Source organism: Perognathus longimembris, chromosome 1, assembly GCF_023159225.1.
Source record: "Perognathus longimembris pacificus isolate PPM17 chromosome 1, ASM2315922v1, whole genome shotgun sequence".
Taxonomy (NCBI): Eukaryota; Metazoa; Chordata; class Mammalia; order Rodentia; family Heteromyidae; genus Perognathus; species Perognathus longimembris.
This window is the reverse complement of record NC_063161.1, coordinates 87,616,536-87,638,622: the sequence shown is the minus strand read 5'-3', so window position 1 is coordinate 87,638,622 and position 22,087 is coordinate 87,616,536. Positions and strand designations below refer to the sequence as shown.

General features: G+C 42.0%; 1 protein-coding gene across 11 annotated transcripts in view; it reads right to left on the bottom strand.

The window, feature by feature from the left end:
* Nucleotides 1–10,088: 10,088 nt before the first annotated feature.
* The window catches only part of Tle1 (TLE family member 1, transcriptional corepressor), a 103,893-nt gene continuing 91,894 nt past the window's right edge, over nt 10,089–22,087 (bottom strand). For all 11 annotated transcript variants that reach the window (XM_048331804.1, XM_048331883.1, XM_048331813.1 and 8 more), the window contains 6 exons: nt 21,210–21,459; nt 18,432–18,679; nt 15,180–15,327; nt 12,939–13,089; nt 11,212–11,288; nt 10,089–11,048 (listed from right to left, as the gene is read on the bottom strand). In XM_048331804.1, coding sequence (XP_048187761.1) covers nt 10,941–11,048; nt 11,212–11,288; nt 12,939–13,089; nt 15,180–15,327; nt 18,432–18,679; nt 21,210–21,459 — 982 coding nt within the window. In that variant the 3' untranslated portion in view covers nt 10,089–10,940. The remainder of the gene's footprint in view (nt 11,049–11,211; nt 11,289–12,938; nt 13,090–15,179; nt 15,328–18,431; nt 18,680–21,209; nt 21,460–22,087) is intronic.

Sequence of the window (22,087 nt, the reverse complement as noted above, 5' to 3'; positions counted from 1 at the left end):
GCTGGGGCTTCTCATATTGCATTACATTTATCATGTAGGAAAGCTTCGTATTAAAAAATTATTATGTCCTCCCATTAGGAGGTAACTTGGATATTCAGTGTAACTCATTCATTGAGACATTGACAGTGAACATCCAGTAGATTTACTTAAAATACCTTAAGTCCAATGCCAATGATGAATTATAGCTTTAACAAAAGACAATGTAGAAAGGTTAAAATTCATGTGAGTGATCTTTCATGGCAAAGGTGAGGTTGAAATCTCCTGGAAGCAAGCACTTAGATGCTTGCTTCCCCACCATTACTCTGAGAGAGAGAGAGAGAGAGAGACAGAGACAGAGACAGACAGACAGACAGAGACACAGGGAGAATGTTCTAAGAATTATACATGGAGAGTCTTCTTCTTCTAGAAGTCAAATATGTACAATGTAATTACTTGAGGTACTAAAACACAGAGATGATAAGACACCATCACTACACTTAAAACCTAGGAGGTCCACATCTGAAAGCATCTGATATAAGCTCCAGCAAAGAAGATGGTTAGTAGTCACTGAGTACTACGCAAAAATGAGGATGACAAACAGGGGAGGGTTTGCTATATTGACCAGATAGATACAAAAAGCAACAAACAATATCCGGGCCATTTTTCTGGAATTAGAATTATCTCTGTACAATGTGAGCAGGACAGACATCATGGCTAGCTGTATTCTATGTCTTTTATTCTTCTATACTATGCCATGGGATCGTACAAATTGGCATTTGTGGATATCAAAGGGATGCCAGCAGCCTAGAGACATGTGGATTTTCTGTCAGTTGTTGGCTATTCACAGTCCTTCTCATCCTGTTTCCATGGAAATTGATGTTAGATAGGTGAGTGGGGTGGGGGATTATGGGTTGTGCTTTTTATTTCATTATTTCAAATAAAATATTGGAACCCTTTTCCTTTTTGGAACCCATCTGAAACTGGTTTCCCTGGCAACAAAATCAGGGATGCCCTACCCCCTTCCTCCCCTTATGCCCCCCCACCAGGGGCTGCGAGAAAGAACTCTTACTTTGCTGGCCCAGAAAAATGTAAGCATAGGCAACAATTCCTTACATCAGCCAAAAGAATTGAAAGTGGCTTGAAACTTCATAAATTAAAAAAATAAAATAAAGGTTTCTTTATTGCCAAATCTAACCATTGAAATAAAACAGATACATAGAAGTAAGGACCATCACTGACCAAAATATCTGTCACTAGGAAGAAAGCTACCTAAATGCTTTCTGGCCACACATCTCCCACCCTGGAGTTCTGATCATTTGCTTATGCATTTTCCTATGCATCATGCTTTTCTTAGAAGAGAAAAGAAAGAAGGAAATTCAAGACAAGGGTTCATTAGGTCATATTTTCCCATAGATCAATGTCTTTTTCATATTGAGTGATTTGCTCTCCAAGGGACTATAGTTGTTCTTAAAAAGGATTTTCACTACAGAGAGTTTATTAAATGGAGAATGTGGTGGCATTGAAATGGCTTTCTGCTTAAAAATATATATACATACAAAAAACCAAAGGGGGAGAGAAGAGTGCCTATTAAATGGCACTATTAAGAATGGTTGCACTTTACATTCCAAATGTGAAGTTATGTATTGGGGCTATTACAATTGCAGGTACCTGCAAAACCGAGTCACTAGAATGGCCATGCAAACTGAAAAACAAACTAATGTCTCTTCAAGCTCTGAAAACCACACAGGGAATTTTCTCCCAAGTGGAAAAGTCCAGGCATTCAACCAGTATTTCACTCACTCAAAGAACAAAGGCTTTCTTTGTCATTATCACTAACTGTCTCATAGGCAAAGTGGGATATGGGTGGCCTCCAGAAGCATCAGAAAGTTAGATGGGTATGTGGGCTTTGGCATGTGTTATGGAAAGGGAAAGAGGTTGTTCTTTTTCTTTAATTCTGCCATATAAAAGATTCTTTATGAAAGGTATTTTATCTGAAATGTTTGACAAAAATGAAATGCTTGGGGGCCCCAGATCTTGGAGCTCCAGAGCTGCTAGCCATCCCAGCCCACGGCCATGTTGGTGTGATGCTGCTTTTCTGCCCTGGCTGTGGACGAGCCAATGGCCACTTTCTACAAATGTGGCAATGTGCAGTATGGACACCGCTGGAGGGATTAGGGCCAGAATGGCCCAGCTGCTTCAGTGTCTCCTTACCTTGTTCCCAGCAGCGATTCCCAGCTTCAAGAACAGATGGAATAGTCTGACAGTCTTTGTAGTGGGACGATAAGTCTTCAGAAGTAAAGGGCCAGTGAGTACACCTGCCAGTCAGTAAATGAAGTCATTAATGTTCAGAGGGTGTGTGTGTGTGTGTGTGTGTGTGTGTGTGTGCCAGTGTGCCAGTACTGGAGCTTTAACTCAGGGCCTGGGTGGTGTCTCTTAGCTTTTTCTTTTTTTCTACTCAGAGCTAGCAGTCCACCACTTGAGCCACAGTTCCACTTCTGGCTTTTAGTAGCTAACTGGAGACCAGAATCACATGGACTTTTCCATGGGGACTGGCTTCAGACTGATATCTTCATATCTCCGTCTCCTGCATAACTTGGCTTATAGGTGTAATCCACAAGCACCTGGTGGGATTTTTTGTTTGGGGAGATGAGATCTACAAGGAAGAATTGTACTAGTTTAAAGTCCTGTGCATTCATTCATCATTTGCATTTACTGGTCAACTGACATTTTTTGACCACCACCCAACACTCTAATGTCTGCACAACTTAGTACATTAGAAGAATAAAGTTAATTTAACTGTTAGTTGTAAAGTTATATAATCAAAACTTATTTTGTGAACTTTTCTGCTAGGGTTGGCCTCAAATCACCATCCTCCCAACTTTAGCCTTCATGAGTCACTGGTACCTAGCTATTCTGAGTTTTGGGAAGGATATAATGGGATAAAAAGGAAAATCCTAAGGAATGGAATAAAAATATTTCACTGGAAAAAGTTAATTAAAGAAGATAATAAATAACAAAAAAAGGGACAAGAAAGCTATAAGGTCTGCAGAAAGAAAAGACAAAGTAGTAAAAGTAAGTCTTTTCCTATCAATAGTTGCTCTGGATGTCAATGGAGTAAGCTCAGTAAAAGAGAGATTGGAAGAATAAAAAAAGTTCAAAGGAGTGGAGGAAATGAGATATTTACAGCAAATTGGATATAGTGAATACATAGTTAGTTAATATAGTTTATATAGTCCTTACAGGAATTATATTCCAAGAGCATTTCTGAATGGTCATTTCTGAATGGTCATTCATTACTATGCCTGAAATAGTACAGTAATGAATCCTGTATATGTTTTGCTTCTAATACATACCTATAGAACATTTTAAAAGAAATTAAGTGGTTCTATAAAGAGGTTACAGTTCCATAAGTCAGGTTATGAGTATAATGCTTCTTGATCAGTGTCAGCCCTTCCATTGTTCTGCCCCATGTTCCCCCTCTTGCCCTAATCTCAAGTTACATGGTTCACCTGTTGCTTAATGTACATTGAATATAATGACTGCATTTTTTTCCCTTCCTCCCTCCCTTTATATATGGTACAGTTTATAAATAGACACAGGAAGATTAACAATAGTACAACAGAGATTACAACAGTATACTTAATAAAAGATACATGAATGATTGCTTTAAAAAATGAAATGCATCATTGAGATGCTTGGGTTGGACAGAGACAAAAAAAGAAGCCAAATGAAAAAAGATAGAAGCCAGGCACTGGTGCTCATGCTTGTAATTCTAGCTACTTAGGAAGCTAACATCTGAGAACTGAGGTTCAAAGCAAGCCCAGGCAGGAAAGTTCATGAGACTCTTATCTTAAATTAACCACCAAAAACACAAAAAGCAACAACAACAACAACAACAACAACAACAAAGTCTGGAAGTGGAGCTGTAGCTTAAGTGAAAAAGCCAAGCCCTGAGCTCAAGCTCCAGTGCTGGTACACAGACACAGACACAGACACAGACACAGACACAGACACACACACACACACACACACACACACACACACACACACACACACGGAGCCAGCCTGGTGTTTGGGTACATATCTGTAATGCCATGCATGAAGCTGAGAGAGGAAGAACCTGAGTTTAATATAAGCCTGAGCCACATAGTAATGCCCTATGGAAGGAAGGAAGAAAGGAAGAGGGAAAGAGGGAGGAAGGGAGGGAGGGAGGAAAGGAGGGAGGGAGGGAGCGAGGGAGGAAGGGAAAGAAGGAGGAAAGAAATGAAAAATATACTAATAGTATATTCATATCCTGTGATCTGGCAATCTTATTCCTGCTCTTCATATAAAGATGCTAATTCAGTATTAGTTAATAGAGCTAAAATGTGAAAATAGCCACATAACATTGCAAAAGTAGTCTAACAAATGGTGCAGTGTCATTCAATGGACTCAGTAAACAGAACTTATGTCTGTGCAGAAGTATAAAGGGAATAAGATGTCAGGATAGTGAACAAAAAAGAGCAATTACAAAGTGTATGTGGGTTGTGCTTTCAATATATATGATTGAGGGGGAAATTAAAGAAGGGGCGACATTATAAAAAAATACTCATTACTTGACTTATGAAATGGTAGACCCTCTGTGCTGTATAATACCTTAATAATTATAACACCTTAATAATAACTACTATGATATCAATTATAATATAATTGTGGAATCAAAGACATATTAGGAAAGCTTTGTGTTTAATGCTTTGTAATGATACATAAGTGGTAATTCAGTTTTTGGACATATTCTGCTTCACTTCATCAAGAGGCCTTGGGAGTTGATTGCTGCTAGCTACATTAGTTTCCCAGCATAAAGTAAAGCTGGTCATTCCTGGTTATTTCTCTAACTAGATCCAGGGCAAAGAAAACAGGGTAAATGCAGCAGCATATCCTGTTCACAGGAAAGGGAACGACAACACATCCTACAATTCTAACAGTTAGTGAAATCTGGAGCAAATTGTACAATGATTTGTTCCTTTTGAGTGAAATGAATAGTCAGACCTTTGAAATTTGCCATCCATACTCTAAGGGATGTTTTTCTTTCTAGGCAGAATGGACCAAACTATCATTGTTCTAATGATGACTTATGATGTAGGACTTCACTGGCATCATCATATGCATCTTTCTTCAAACCAGCTGTTCCAGGATCTTGTCAGGACTGAAACAGGTGTGCAACTCCCTTACAATCTGGGCAAACTAAGAAGTAGTATTGCATGTTTCTGCAGGTGGTTAACAAGTCCATCCAGGTGCTGGTGGCTCATGTCTGTAGTCCTACCTACTCAGGAGGCTGAGATTTGAGGATAGAGATGTAAAGTCAACAGGCAGAGAAGTCCATGAGACTCCTATTGCCAATTAACCAGCAAAAAGGTCAGAAGTGGTAGTGTGGCTCAAGTGGTAGAGCACTTGAAGAGAAATTTAAGTCCTGAGTTCAAGCCTCAGTATCAGCACTTGTAAACTTGAAAAGGTGGGTCCTTGTAGGAACCATATGGTCCTTGGTAATGTGGCCTTGAAGGATATAATGGCCCCAGCTCCTCCTATTCCTTACCCTTTCTTCTTGGCCATAGAGTGAACAATTTGCTCTACATACATGTACTAGAAACATAAAAGCAATAAGTTAGCCTTATCATGGAATGGAACTTACAAAACGGTGAGGCAAAACAAACCTTTCCACTGTGTGTTTGTATGTGTTGTTCAAGATTAAACCTAGGGCCTTTCTCATGCTAGATAGTCACTAAGCGATGCCCCCCAACCCAATCTTTCTACTTGTTGAATATTACAGATATTTCAATATAGCAATGCAAAGCTAACTACCACACTAAATTTCCCCTTTGAGGAAAAGGATTATGATGGGAAATAGCCAACAGGTTTAGTTTATCAAAAGCATGGAAGTTTCCTAGGCAAGACAACAGGATACAAAAAAAAAAAAAGAAAGAAAAAAGGAGTGATTACAAGAATGAAGAGACAGCCTACAGAATGGGAGAAAATCCTTGCCAGCTATTTATCAGACAAGGGTCAAGGGTTTCACATCCAGAATATATGAAGAACAAAAGAAAATAAAACACCAAAGGAACTAATAAATCAATAAATGGGCAAATGAACTGAGCAGTTCTCAAGAGAAGAAATACAAATTGCCAACAAATATATAAGGAAATGCTTAACATTTTTTAGCCATGAAAGAAATACATATTAAAACTACAGATTGTAAGCCAGGCATTGCTGGCTCATGTCTGTATCCTAGCTACTCAGGAGGCTGAGATCTGAGGACTGCAGTTCCAAGCCCGCTCAGTCAGGAAAGACTATGAGGCTCTTATCTCCACTAAACTACAAAAAAATCTGGAAGTGGAGTTGTGACTAAAGTGATAGAGCCTTAGCTTTGAGCAGAAGAGGCTCCGAGGCAGTGCCTAGGCGCTGATTTCAAGTTACAGGATCAGGAAAACAAACAAACAAACAACTACATATTTCATGTCATCCAGTCACAATGGCAATCATTAAGAAAATGCGGTGGCTCAGTGGTAGAGTGCTTGCCTAGTATGCATGAAGCCCTAGGTTCAATTCCTCAGTACCACATACACAGAAAAAGCTAGAAGTAATACCCTGGCTCAAGTGGTAGAGTGCTAGCCTTGAACAAAAGCAGCTCAGGGACAGTGCCCAGGCCCTGAGACCAAGTCCCAGGACTAGCAAAAAAAAAAGCACAATAAAATGTTCACAATGATATTTTTATATATGTATATAATGTACTTCTACCAAAAGAACAAATGTCAAACAACTACAAAACCTTGAACTTTAATCTTTAGCCACAAGTCACAAAATCTGAAGGTTCTAATTTTAGAATATAGATGTATATAAGTTTTTAAATTGCTAGATTATAAATGTACTACTATTCTGACCAGCCATTATCTAACGGTGGCCTCTAGACTAGTGTTAGGCTCATCAGAGAACTTGCTTTAAATATGCACACTCTCAGCTCACACCTGTAATCCTAGCTACTCAGGAGGCTGAGATAAAAGGATCACAGTTTGAAGACAGCCTAGGGCAGGAAAAGTCCATGAGACTCTCATCTCCAAACTAAGGGATTCCACCTGAGTTTAAGCCCCTGTAGACAGGCACAAGAGAGAGAGAGAAAAGAAGCATGTTCTCAAATCCCAATCTGATTTAGAAAGTGAGCTGTACTGAGAAGTAATCAACCAAATCTCATCCTTCACAATAAAGGCGATGGAGTTAAGTGATGTGCTGAAATTGATCACTCTGATCCTTCTCTGTGGTTTATTGGGAAACTTTGGCAAAGCCACATCATGTTAAGTCCAATTTTTGTTTTTTTTTTGGTCCAGGGGCTTTACCTCAGGACCTAGGCTCTGTCTGTGAACCTCTCTGTACTCAAGGCTAGAGCCACACTGCCACTTCTTCTTCTGAGTAGTTTATTAGAGATGAGAGTTCCATGGATTTTCCTGGCTGGGCTGGCTTTGAACAATGATCCTCAGATCTCAGCCTCCTGAGTAGCTAGGTTTATAGGTGTGAGCCACCAGTGCCTGGCCCAAGTACTATTATTATTATTATTTTGCTAGTCCTGGGGCTTGGGACTCAGAGCCTGAGCACTGTGCCTGGCTTCTTTTCAGTGCTTATTAGCATACATGAAGCTCTGGGTTCAATTCCTCAGCACCATATATACAGAAAAAGCCAGAAGTGGTAGTGTGGCTCAAATGGTAGAGTGCTAGCCTTGAGCAAAAAGGAGCCAGGGACAGTGCTCAGGCCCTGAGTTCAAACTCCAAGACTGGCAAAAACAAAACACAAACACACACACAGCTCAGGAACAGCCCCCAGACCTGAGTTCAAGCCCCAGGACTGGCACAAATAAAATTTAAAAGACCCTTGATCATATGAATATTTTGTTCTTACAAAACAAATACTAGAAAATTTAGTTATTAAAACACTCCACAAATCTCATTGGGACTTTTTTTTAAAAAACAACCCAATTCCATAGAAGAGCTATGTGAAAGATATGAGACAAATGGGAGTGGCTAAAGAAAAAAAGATTAAATATATATTTAAAAAAAGACTAAACATAAGAGATGAAGAAAAAAATACATGACTTATTCAACAGATGAAACCTATCTCTACATTTATAATAGTGCACCGAAGATGCTAGAGGAACTGTGCATACTATGTATGTTTACATGAAAGAAGTAGAAAAAAAAATCACAGCCCATTCTGAAAGAATCCAGAGCTACACAGTAAAACTTGAACATGGTTTACATCTCTTTTTTTGTGCCAGTTCTGATGCTTGGACTCAGAACCCTTTCAGCCAGGTGTATCATGTGACTATCTCTGCCAATGGATGGGTAAAAGGAAGGGATGTATTCAATGCTATTTACCTGTTTAAAAACAAATACCTTGAGGTGGGTGCCAGGCTAGTGGCTCACGCCTGTAATCCTAGCTTCTTAGGAATCTGAGATCTGGGGATCAAGGTTAGAAGCCAGCCAGGGCAGGAAACTCTGTGAGACTCCTATCTCCAATTGACCACCAAGAATCCAGAAGTAGAGCTGTGGCTCAAGAGGTAGAATGCTAAGCTTGGAGGGGCGGGGGACAAAAGACCTTGCTCTATATGAGGGGGGACTGGAAGTGACTGTAAGCATAAAGCTATGCTGCTAGATTGGGTCCCTGCGTCTGAGATGGGAGACAAACAAAACACTGTGTTGGGTCTCTGTCATAGCAACTGAACCTTTACCCTGATATTAGAAAAGCAAGAAAGGCAGAAAAGGAAAACAGAAAAGGTAAACACTACACTAACAAGCTCTTAGAAATGGCAGCACAGAAACCTACTTCATTATACAAGGAAGGGAATGATAGAGAAATCAGCTCTAATAATTAGGGGTTTGCCATTTGCTTAATGAGAAGGGAGAAATATTTAACACACTCTGTCCATAAACAAATACCTTCTTGGCAAAAAAAAAGCAAACAAAATAATGTTTATTAAACACATTAAAAACAAGACAAATGAAAACTATTAAGACAAACTGCCAACTAGTCTCTGCATCATAAGAAAACAAGAAACAAAAAATTCCTTACGTGCTATTTTTAAAAGAGCTAGGAAACTAGGCTTAAAATTATAAGCCATTTTTTCTAAAATGTAACTGTAAATAACTGGTATATAAAGAATGAGTCATGTAACCTTTTTCAGGACGAAAACATGCTCGGTAACTTATTAAAAGTGCAGGGTTACAGATTTCATCTAATCAAATTAGTAAAAGCTTGCTCACAAAGATAAAGAGCAAAGACTAATGATGGATAGCAATAGCTGGAGCTGCAGGGACAGCCTTAACGAGATGAGTGGGGCTAAGTGCTGGGTACGACTAGATTAAGTAAATTAATATAATAGATCAAATAGGTATTAATAAAGACAGAATCAGCTGATTTTCCACCTTGCTTTTATGGGTAATGAACTCTATAGCTTTCTGGGCATTATAAATCATAATAAAACTCATTGCCTACATTTGTGCACAAGCGCTTTTGTGTGTGTGTGTGTGTGTGTGTGTGTGTGTGTGTGTGTGTGTGTGCTACCTGGGCTTGAATTCAGGGCTTTTTTACCCAAGCCTGATGTGCTATCACTTGAGCCATACCTCCAATTTGGGTTTTTGGTGGCTAAGTAGCAGTAAGAGTCTCATAGATTTGTCTTCCTGGGCTGGCTTTGAATGTCAATCCTCAAATCTCAGCCTCCTAAGTAGCTAGGATTATAGGTCTGAACCATGGGTGCCAATATTTCTTCAAGCACGCTAGGCAATGGTGGCTCATGCCTGTAATCCAAGCTACTCAGGAGGCTGAGATTGGCAGATTACAGTTCAATGCCAATGAGTGCAGTAAAGTCCACAGACTCTTATCACCAATTAACCACAAAATGCTTAAAGTGGAGCTGTGGTTCAAGTGGTAGAAGGCTAGTCTGGAGCATAAAAGCTCAGAGACAGCACCCAGGCCCAGAGTTGAAGCCACAGAACTGGCAAAAACAAACACCAAAGTAGTGAAGAGAAAGGAGCTAGACTTGAAAAGCTTAGGCAGTACTAAAGAAAAGACATAATCAACCTTCCAATAAGTCACCAGGAAAAGGTAGAACTTTAATTTGTGACCTAGAATCACAAGAATCTCATAACAAAGAATGAATCTTGATGAAGAAATTTTAGCTTACTAAATGAAACTGTTATTAATATACGTTCACTTACTCACATTGTTAAGTTTCTAGTTAACTCAGAAGTGCCTGATGGATTCAATCCTAATTTAACAGAAGTTCTTGGTCAAATATATTTAAGAAGTGCATTTATAAACCGCCTCCAGTATACAAGTTTCTCATAAAATCCATTCATGACCCAAAGCCTTGATTTAAAAAAATCAAACCATAAAGGAGGAAAAAAAGAGCCACTTATTGGTACTAAAGCCTTTACTGTAATAAACCAAATATATTTACAATTTATACAAATGTGTAACCTTCAACAAAAATACAAAACAAAACAAAACAAAAAACATTTCACAAGATGCAAAAATCAGGAAACAAGTTCATTGGAGACACCACTGCTCTACAAAGGACGCAACGCGGGGAACTGCGCGGTAGATTCACACTCGGGCCAGGGCGAGCAACAGATTCCCCAGAAAGAGAGAAACAGGCTGCAGCTTGGGCAGCAGGTGCCATTTGGAAATCCCACATCCTTGGCCCCTCGGTTCTCCATTTGGTCTAGGTGGGCAGACAGGCGGCATCTGTTGATAGATTCATTGCCTCCTCTTCGTAGGCTCAAAGTAGTTGTGTGTCAAGGTTTGGAAACAGGTTTGTTGGTTTGTTGTTGTTGTTTTTTTTCATGGTTTTTCTTTTGCTTTAAAGTTACAACTCTTCTATTTCTACAAATTCAAAACGTTTTGGCCCAATTCAACTATAAATGTTAAATCATGTAATGTTGTCAGTAGATGACTTCATAGACTGTAGCTTTCTTGTCGCCTGAGCCAGTGACTATGTATTTATCATCCACAGAGATGTCACAGCTAAGCACTGACGAGGACTCTTTGGACTGGAAGAGAACACAATGGCATAGATGGTGAATGTGAAACGGACACACAGGGGTCCTGCTTCCTCTGAGGCACCTCTACAACTGGTTTCAAAAGCCACACGGTGGTCACAAGGACATTCTGGAGAAGGAGCACTCCTGCTCTCTGTAAAGAGCATTTACATACCTGGAATATACTAGCTCCATAGGGGGTCCGCCAAGCATTGAGGAGGTTGTCTTTTCCAGTACTCACAAACCACTTCCCTGCAATTAATAAAACAATGGAGTTAGCAAGTTATAGTCCCTACTATACTGTTACTGACTTCCACTAATCAAATAGCGCTGTGTGTATGTGTTTCTGTATTTGCCTGGTCGTGGGGCTCGAACTCAGGGCCTGGGCACCATCTTGAGGTTGCCTCAAGGCAAACACTCTACCACTTTGAGCTAAAGCTCCACGTTTGGTTTTATTCTGGTGGTTAACTGGAGATAAGATTCTCATGGACTTTCCTGCCCACAAGCTGGCTTCGAACCACAATCCTCAGATCTCAGCTTCCTGAGTAGCTAGGATTACAGGTATGTATCACCAGATCTGAGTTTCAAATACAGCCTTTTATGGGTGGGTATGGGGCTTGAACTCAGACCCTCATGTTCTCACTTGGCTTTTTGGCTCAAGGCTGGTATTCTACCACTTGAGCCACACCTCTACTTCTGCTTTGTGGTGGTGGTTGATTAAAGATAAAACTTTTCTTCCCAGGCTGGTTTTGAACCAACCACAATTCTCAGATCCCAGCTTCCTGATAGGATGATAAGCACAAGCCACAAGGGCTCAACTTCAAACATAGTATGGTTTTTTTGTTTTTGTTTTTTTTGTGTGCTGGTCCTGGGCTTGAACTCAGGACCTGAGTTCTGCCCCTAAGCATTTTTGCTCAAGGCCAGCACTCTACTCCTTGAGCTACTTCTGACTTTTAGTGGTTAATTGGAGAGAAGAGTCTCAACTGACTTTCCTGCCCAGGCTGGATTTGAACTACAATCTTCAGATGGCAGTTTCTTGAGTTGCTAGGAAGACAGGCATGAGCCACTGATACCCAGCCAAACACAAGTGTTTTTAATGCATGAACTACCACACCCAAAGAGTTTGTCTATGACCTGAGTCAAGATTTTAAATCTAGAATCCTCTGGTGATCCCAGATATATTCAAAGAGATGTGAGCCTGATGAGTCATGGAATCCATGCCTAAAAATATCATTTCTAACACATTAGGGCCTCAAATACTTAAATCAATTAAATTGCTCTACTTTCGTTAGTCTCTTCATAAGAAGATTAGATTAGAAAGCATTAAGGTTTGAACTTCTATAAAATGCCACTCATGTCAGATGGCATAGAGCATGTGCTCAGCAGTGTTAGCTACCCATCCAGCCACCTACTCATGCACCCAGTGAACAAATGTATGACGCCTACAGCACACACGGACATGTCCACGTGCTCCGCTCCCCTCTTACCCCACCCTGCAGAGGGAAAGATTCTGCATGTGGCTAAGTATCTTTCTTCTGACCTAGTTTCTTCACAGTGGCCAACTCATTACAACTTCTCCTGTTCTGTTCTATTCTTCTGAAAATTCCCACCCACCCCTCCTCAGAGTGGGAACAATTGCCTTACACCCCCACAAAAACAAGGATGTGTCCAAACCTTGTATTAGGCAATTTCATCGCCTGCTGACTTTTCTCAAATTAGCAAAACAGACTGAAACAGACTTTACTGGGCTCTGGAGGACGTACTAAAACAATAGAAATATTGCATCCAGCTGTTCAGAGAACATTTTTTCCCCCCAGATATGATCTCTAACCATATTTTGTTTTAGAAGTATTTTCCACGTAGGCCTTCGGCGGCCTCCAGTTTCCCTTCAGTTGAACTCACCACAATAAGCAAATTTCAGGGAGAGCACACAGCTCTCATGGAGATGCAGCTGGTATTTGTCGGGCTTATTCACATGCAGAACCTCCACGTTGCTGCTCTCCATGCCCACGGCCAGCCACTCTCCAGTTGGGCAGTACCCCAGGGAGAAGATCTGTAAGAAGCAGAATCCCCCAATACTGATTATTTGGCTCAAGAAATTAGGAAGTGAAAAAGTCAACAAGAAGGTGGGGGCGGAGGGAAGGCAAGCATGAGGGGAAGGAATCAGTCCAATCCTGATTGAGTCCATCCCAGAGGAAGCAAAAGTCAAAAAAACACTTGATGAAACAATTGGAAACCTTTGAATGCTTCTATCCTATTGATGAGATTAAGGAATTATTCTTAATAATAATTATACTTGCAAGCTGGGCGCAAAGCTGACACCTGTAATCCGAGCTCCTCAGGAGGCTGAGACCTAAAGGATTTCAGTTCAAAGCTAGTCTGGGCAGAAAAGTCCTCAAGACTCCATTTCCAAAAATAATCAGCAAAAAGCTGGATACAATGTGGCAAGAGTGGTAAAGGATGAGCCCAGCATGGGTGAAACTCTGAGTTCAAACTCTAGTAGTGGCAAACAAAACAAAAGAACTAAAAGATACTTGCATCTTCCATCTGTGTTTCAAAGGAGAGCTTATCTTTTAGAGACACTAAAATTAATGGAAACACTGGTAAATTAAATTATATTGTATCTATGATTTACTTTAAAGAAACCTAGTTTTTAGGTAGAGATAAGGAAAATGAAAGGACTGACCACATTTCTGGGTGTCATGGCTTATGTCTGTCATCTTAACTACTTGGAAGGCAGAGATCCAGGGATGGGGGTTCAAGGAAAGCCCAGGTATAAATTCATGAGACTCTGTCTTTAACAATAGGCACAGTGGTATATATCTGTCATTCTCAGCCATGGGGAGTGCAGCAGCACATGCCTGTCATCCCCAGCTCTATAGGGATATACAGTAAGAGGATCATAGCCTAGGCTGACCTAGGCTGACACCATAGCTTGAAAATAGACAATGCAAAGAGGAACTGGGGGCATGGCCTAAGGGACAGAATGCTTGCTTCAGAAGCATGAAGCCCTCTATTAAATCCCTAGTACGTCCCTCCCCTTGGTAATAATAATAACTGCAGTTGAATGATAGCAACACAGTAATCTTCTGCGCTTTCGTATATGGTTTGATCATTTCTACAGTCATATATCATTAAAAATTTCCATTTGAAGCTGGGTGCTGGTGGCCTACACTAATTTCTCAGAAATCTGAGACCTGTAGAATTGTGTTTTGAAGCTAGCCAAAGCAGAAAAGTCCATGAGACTTCATCTCTCAAATTAATTAGCAAAAGGCTAGAGATGTGGCTTTAAGAGGTGGAGTACCAGCCATGAGCAAGAAAGCTAAGCTCCTGGCTACCAAAACAAAACACAAACAACAACAAAGAGTTTCCATTCTTTTTTTTCCCCTGTAATTTTTTTTTAAAGGAGAGGATCAAAAGTAATATCCTACATATTTTAGGAAAGGGAAGAACAAGAAAGACTATGAAGAACAATAGGAACATAAACTTATTAGCCAGTAATTTCTTTTGTTTGTGTCCTATTTTTGAGCTGACTTATTTAAAATGGCAAGCACCGCCATTCCCAAAATAAATCCTGGATCCAGACACATGACATCAAAGTACTTCACACAACCCACAAATTGGGATTTATTTCAAAACTCCCTAAATCTAATTGGCCATGAGTCCATTTTTTTAAGAGATATGTAATAAAATGGGCATCCACTAAGATATAGCTGATTTTTTTAAGTTCCTTGATGCTGAGGAAATGACTTAACTTCCAGAGTCATTGTGATTTTTTTTCTACCATAATGGCAACCTAACACATCCTTCTAGTCCCATTTAAACAAGAATCACATAAACATTTTTTTATTCCGAATCAGAATGGGTACAACAGAGGGAACACTACTGAAGAAAAACTTGTCTATTTTTCACTGAATGAATTCCAAGGTACCTTAGCCTACAGGGTTTTAGGAACTACTCTAAAAGTTTCAGGGTGAGGGGAATATGGTGTGTGTGTGTGTGTGTGTGTGTGTGTGTGTGTGTGTGTGTATGGTGTGTGTGTGTGTGTATGGTGTGTGTGTGTGTGTGCAATCCTGGGCTGGTTAGGATGACACACACAGCCCCCCATGTAGGTTCCAGGATGGGTTAGAGCCAGGCAGTCACCTGTGAGGTGAAGTCGTGCTGCTGAAGCTGCCGTCCCTCGCGTAGGTCCCAGGACCTGACCGTGTTGTCCAAACCACCCGTCCAGAGTTTAGTGCCATCGTTAGAAATGTCAATACAGCTGGCTCCGTCTGTGTGGCCCTGGAATTGCCTGATAAAACAAACCAGATTGAATAATGATTTCCTGCCAGAGCTCAAGGTAAACACGGTTGTGTTGTTAGTTTTGGACTCGCAGTGTGCCATCTCGTCAGTCTGCTGATGTTCAAGATCAGGCTAACCTCCCCCCACAGTGGACAGGAAACAAAACCAGCAGATTCAGGTTTGGTTTTTTTTGTTTTGTTTTGTTTTTTTGGTCATCCACAGGCTAAAGAAAAAAAAATGCCATTGGAAGTCACTATCCACAAGTCAAATATACTACTATAGCTTTTTGATATATGTATCAAATTCCTCCCAGGTCTGGAAAATGTTTAGACTTAAAGAAAAAAAAAAAACACAATAGCTGGGTGCGTGTAGCTCATGCCTGTAATCCTAGCTACTCAGGAGGCTGAAATAGTGTGGTACGAAGCCAGCGTAACGAGGAAAAGCCCATGAGACTCATATTTAACCACCAGAAAACTGAAAGTGGAGCTTTGGCTCAAAGTGGTAGAACACTAGCCTTGAGCAAAATAACTCAGGGATAGTGCCCAGGCCCTGAGTTCAAGCCCTACAACTGACAAAAAACCAACAACAAAGAAAAACACCAAATCTCAAGTATATTCCTTAAGGGAAAGATAAAGGTCTGTCCTCGGCCAAAAGGACACATTGCAAGGCTGAGATATAGAAGCATTCTCCTTCTAGAACAGAGAGTGAATGAAGCCTTCCATGCTGAGGGTGAACTCTCCTATTTGCTCAACCTTGCTTTCTGAGTAAGCGCTAGAGCCCTGCATTGGGAAATGTGGACTCCCAGAGACCAAGGGTCATGCCAGCACCCTGACCTCAGGGGCATTGGCAGAGACAAGGCAACTGCTGCTGCTGACTCACAGGCACCTGGCCAGACCCTGAACTGTCCCCAGATGAGCACAAGGCTCTGTTTTACAGAGAACCCTCCAGTGGCATTCAAAGAGCACCATCCCATCCCATAAGCAGGTGGTAGGTGCTGTGCACGGATCCATCAGGTGGGGCTGGCAAAGAGGAAGGCTGGAGGCCTGCAAGGCACGGTGGTGCCTGCCAGGCACTCGGTTTTGCATGCTGAGGGGGAGCTGGTAGGAGAGTTGCCAGGGCAGGACCCACCTTCAGAAGCAAGCAAGCCTCAGCAAAGGACTGCTTGGGAATTGCAATGCCAAGAGGAAGGTTTCCTGTCTTATTATTCCCACAGAGCTCCAAACTTTCAAGCTGAGCTTCAAATTTATAAGTGCAAGAGAAGAAGAAAAAGATCCCCACTGCTGTAGTGAATGCAGAGCCAAAATGTAAAACACCACTACAAAAAAAACAACAACAACAAAACTTCCTTTTTAAATGCCCTGCAAACATTCACTCTTCAGATCCTGGCTTACTTCTGTCCTTTCTGCTGCAGCCAGGCAGGGGGATGCCAACTATGCCAATAGGCCTTCTAAACTTTCCTATCATCACCCAGGATCGGTCGCTGAGTCACCTTTGTCTCCTTCTTTTTATCCCTTCAAACAACTCCAAAAGCCCCTGTGATCCCCTTTCCCTTCACCCCAGCTTAACCCAGTGGGTGTTTAGTCCTTCCAGGCCATGTGCCATTGGCTCATGCTGGTGACCCTAGCTACTCAGGAGGCTGAGATGTGAAGATTGTGATTCAAAGCCAGTTTGGGTAGAAAAATCTGTGCGACTATCTATAATTAACCACCAAAACCCGGAAGTGGCTCAAGTAGCAGAATACCAGCCTTGGGCAAAAAGCGAGGGGCAGCATCCACGTTTTGAATTCAAGCCCAGAACCAGCACAAAAGCAAAGAAACAAATGAAATAAAATCCTCCTCCATGTTCATGTCCATCACAGTGTCACTGCCAGGAGGCAAGGCCTGCGGCTATGCCACAGGAGACAAAGCAACCATACAGGAGAGAGTGCATGGCTATATCACATCATGGCCACTAGCCACATGCAGCTAGTCTCAACTGAGAGTTGTAACATGCTCTCCGTTATATCCAATAGGTATTCATTTGCAGGGAACTGACATAGAGCAGAGGTCCAAGCAAAATACAGACAAGAAGACAGAACACCTGGGGTGTCTCAGCTCTGCTATGTTTGACTGTGTCTCGCTTTATAGATGTTTCTCATCTCATCTATAAAGTGAAGGAGAGCACTATGGATGTTAGAGGGGTTGTAAGTGTTCAATTCTGTCTCCCTTTGTCTGCTCTGCTCACTCGGCCCTATAATCATAGGTGCCACCCCCACACAAGGACACAAACCTGGCTGCATGACACTTAACTGGACTTCTAGAAGGACGTATGAGAAGGCATGAGTTCTCTCCATAACTTCTCTAGGCTGTCTCTCTGCAAACACATCAACTTGAAAGCATTAGGTTGCACCTGCCCAACAAACCATGGGCCTCAAACTGTACCATCACCAAAGATGGTTTCTAAGCAAAGGGAAAAGAGCCAAGCACAGCCAAATTTTACCCGTGATTGTTACACTGGTGTATGGTTGAGAGACCCTCTTGAAACACTTCTAGAATGAGCTCTAACTAGAGGCTCCGCAGCTGCTAAAGGAGGAGGGTAGGTTCCAGTGAGCCAGGCAGAGCCTTGGGTTTTCTAAGTGGAATAATCTGAACATGTCTCCAGGTTAGCTATTGAGAAAACCATTATTTGTCCCTTCTTGGAATCTCCTTCTAAAGTCCTTTTGTTGATTTTCTGTTATTTTGTAACAGCTGCCTTTTGTGTGCACAAAATCTAGCAAAGCCCCAAACACCTAGAATGCTGGGGCCCTTCCTTCCGCCATGCATTCCACAGTATCTCATCTCTAGCAAAGTCTCCACTGTTATCTGGGAGTGGGGTTGAAAAAGAGGAACTTGCAGGAGATAAGGTCTCTGTGACATTCTGTCCTGCAGTGGCAGCAGAGTTTTGTTTTGTTTATTTTGTCTTCATGCCTGGCAAACAACAGGCTCTTTAAGTCATGTGCTCTAGGCCAACCAGCAGAAGCAGTGTGTGTGTGTGTGTGTGTGTGTGTGTGTGCGTGCGCACACGTGCATGTGTGACAGGCCTCTCAAGGCTACCACTGGAGGGAGGGCCCCTTCCCTTGAAGCCACCTGGGCTCACCTCACTAGCGTCTGGTTGTGCAGGTCCCACACGGCGATGTTGCCATCACTGCAGCAGGAGAAGCAGACCTTGGAGTCGGGGCTGATGGCCAGGGCGTAGCAGGCCGGGGCTGAGGATGTCAGCTCTGCCTTGATCCGTGGGGTGGGAGCCGCCAAGTCCCAAATGGACAGGGTACTGGCTTCCCCTCCTACTATGAGCGTACAGCCGTCAGGTAGCAATTTACAGGAACGAATATAATTATCTCTGTTCTGTGAAACAAACAGAATTTGATTGCTATAATGCATTACCAAGCAATAAAGAGTGGCAGGTCTCTGACTGCTTTGACTTAGGAGAAGTATTTCATGGACTTGGTAGGAACTCTCAGGGTCCAGGTGCAATTGTGTCCTTCAAGAGTGAATGAAGCCTGGTGCCAATGGCTCGCACATACAATCCTAGCTACTCAAGAGACTGAGATCTAAAGATCAAAGCTCAAAGTCAGCTTAGGGAGGAAATCCTGAGTCATATCCAATTAACCACAACAAGTAAAAAAAAAAAAGCTGGAAGTGGGGGTGTGGCTCAAGTAGGTGAGCACAAGCCTTGGATAGAAGGAGCTGAGGGACAGCACACAGGCCCAGTTCAAGCCCTAGAGCTGACAGGAAAAAAAAAGTAACTGATGAAACAAATTCATGGAACTGTTTGTTAATGTGGGAAGCTAAGTACCTGCTCCTCATTTCCTAGTATCTATAGATGAGGCATCCAAGTAAGAAATGCAGGTGTACATGACCTTTTATAACAAGAAACCCCTTTCCAATGCTTCTACATTTTCCATTTTTCACAATTTGGAAGCTGCAGACCCCTGAATACATTTTGGTTTTCATTCTTTTTATTTTGTGGTTGTGTTTATTACACCTTTAAGTACTTGTACAAATGGGTTTCAATTCAACCTATCAACTTAAAAGAGTACAATGCATCATGATCAGTGCCAACCCGTTCATCATTCTCCTCCACCCGGCCCATCCTCAAGTTACCTGGCTCTATTTTCAAATATGTACATTGACTATTATGGCTGGGTTTGCCCACCTTTCTTCTCCCCATTCATCCTCTCTCCTTCCCCTGGACCTCCTGATTTCCACTGTTCTTACCCTGTACAACGCTATGAGTGTTCATTAGTTAGGAAGATTCTTATCTAATCCATCAGCAGAGTTGCTTTGAAAAGAGGTAATCACTGTATCTAATGTCCTTTCAAACACCCCCCCCCAAAAAAAAACAGGTAAAAGAAAGTGCCTTCCATCAAAGTCACCATATATGAGAATTGGGGGGGGTCAGGGTGACCTCATATAATCCAGTTCCAGAAGCAACTGCTATCTTCCAACTCAAACTCAAAAGATGTAATGCTTGAACAGTGATCTCTCTCTCAAAGACTGGAGCAAGTTTAAACAGGTAACTCTATTAAGCTATAGTAAAATATTGTTTAATTAATGGAGCCAATTTTTTTTTTCCCCTTTTGGGACAGGGTCGCACTACATTGCCAGGCCTAGATTTGAATTTGCAATCCTCAGCCTTCCAAGTGGTGGGATTAAAAGGGTACATCATCACAGGCAACTTTAAACTATCTGACTAAAAGTAACAATAGTCAGAGGCTACAATCTGGAGGATCAGAGTTTGAATCTAGCCATGGCAAAAAAAAAAAAAAAAAGCCTTTGAGACTCCATTTCCAAATTAATCTGCAAAAAACTAGGCTGGAGCTAGAGGTGTGAGTGACATCACTCGGGTGAGTGATAGAGCAGCAGAGTTCACAGTACTAAAAACAAAGCCCAACAAAACAAGAAGAAAACACAAGTAACTTCCCTCCAAAACTTCTCTGAGTCTCAAAAGGATAGCAATGCAGCTTTTAGAGAACACTGTCTGTGAAATTGATTTCTTATTGGTGCCAGTACTGGGGTTTGAACTCAGCTCCCAGGCATTGTCATTAGCTTTTTCATGCAAGGGTAGTGCTCTACTACTTGAACCAGAACTCTACTTCCACCTTTTGGGTGGCTAATTACAGATGAATTAGAGTCAAGAGTCTCACAGCTTTTCCTACCAGACTGGCTTTGAATTATTATCCTCAGATCTCAGCCTCCTGAGTGGCTAGAAACAGAAGTATGACCCCCAGTGGCCCAGCTTATCTTTGAAATATTTTTACCCTTCTAGGCAGACACTGCCTTGAAGCTGAAGGCCCATGGTGTGTGTTCTGCAAACCCTGGGGTTCTACTTTAAAGTGATGGAAGCACATCCCAGTGTTCTATGTCCATAGCTCTGCTAGGGACTGCAATGCGATCCTTCTTCCTTTATGGGAAGGTAGTGGAACCCAATGGTCCTCTAGGCTATTACAGCCCCTGCTCAGAACGGTTTGCAAGGTACAGTATCCAATGTTTACAGTTCACTATCTGCAGGCTGTAGAGAAATTAAACACTGAATGGACTGCAGGCATGAGAGGCTAGGCCTTGTTGTACTTTTCTTTGTTACAGGAAAACCCCATCTCTAGTATAAATCTATGCAGGAAGATTTTTATAAACCACTGTAAAACACTGAAAAAAGAATCCATCAACCTTGGGAATCTAACCACTGGCAATGGTAACAAATGAAGCCTACTTAGAGGAGGGGGTGGGCAAGTGGAGGGGGCTGAGCCGTTAACACAGGAAACAGGAGGGGCCCCCATTTCCTCCTAATGGGAATGCAACCCAGGCCTGGACAGCCATTTCCTCACTGAGTCTCCAGGGAGAAATTACCCTCCTGCACCAGTTCCTGCTCGCTCACCAGACAGTCCAGCTGGGAGACGGGGCTCTTGTTGCCAGGGTGACTGATGTCCCAGACCTTGACGCAGCCCTTGCCGCCCGTGTACACGTGCCTCGTGGGGTTGCTGATGGTCACGGCACACACCACCTCCCCATGGTTGAGGGTGTTGATCTGACGAGCATGTCGTGGGATTCCGGGTCCAATGAGGGCATCAGGGGGGAAGGGGACAGGCTGCATCTGGCCATCCGCAGTAACATGGAAGGAATATGCACTTTGGGAGAGAGGAGAGGAGCTGTGTTTATTATAAAGGGATCAACATGTCTAACAATGGGTTCTCTTCAGAAATCAATATAGATCGATACATTTACCCAGCTAAAATCTAGGAAGAACCAAAAAGAAAAAAAAAAACACAAAACTACACTGGACTTTATTCAAATGTTTTGTTGTTCTTGTTTTGTTTTGGTGCCAGAGCTGGGGCTTGAACTCAGGGCCTGAATGCCGTTCCTAAGTCTTCTTGCTAATCCCAGGCTGGCTTCAAACTATGATGTTTAGATCTCAGCCTCCTCAGTAGCTAGGATTACAGGTATGAGGCACTGGCACTTAGCTATTTAACCTTTTTTTCTTTTTCTAAAATAAGACAAGAATTGGAACCAAAAGCCAGTGGCTCACACCTGTAATTCTAGCTACTCAGGAGGCTGAGCTCTGAGGATCATGGTTCCAAACCAGCCCAGGCAGGAAAGTCCATTAAACTCTTACCTGGAACTAAATACTCAGAAAAAGCTAGAAGTGGTGCTGTGGCTCAACTGGTAGAGCACCAGCCTTGAGCACAAAGAGGCTCAGAGACAGTGCCTAGGCCCCCCAGGGCCGGCAAAATCTTGGGCAAGAGGCATGACTCAAGC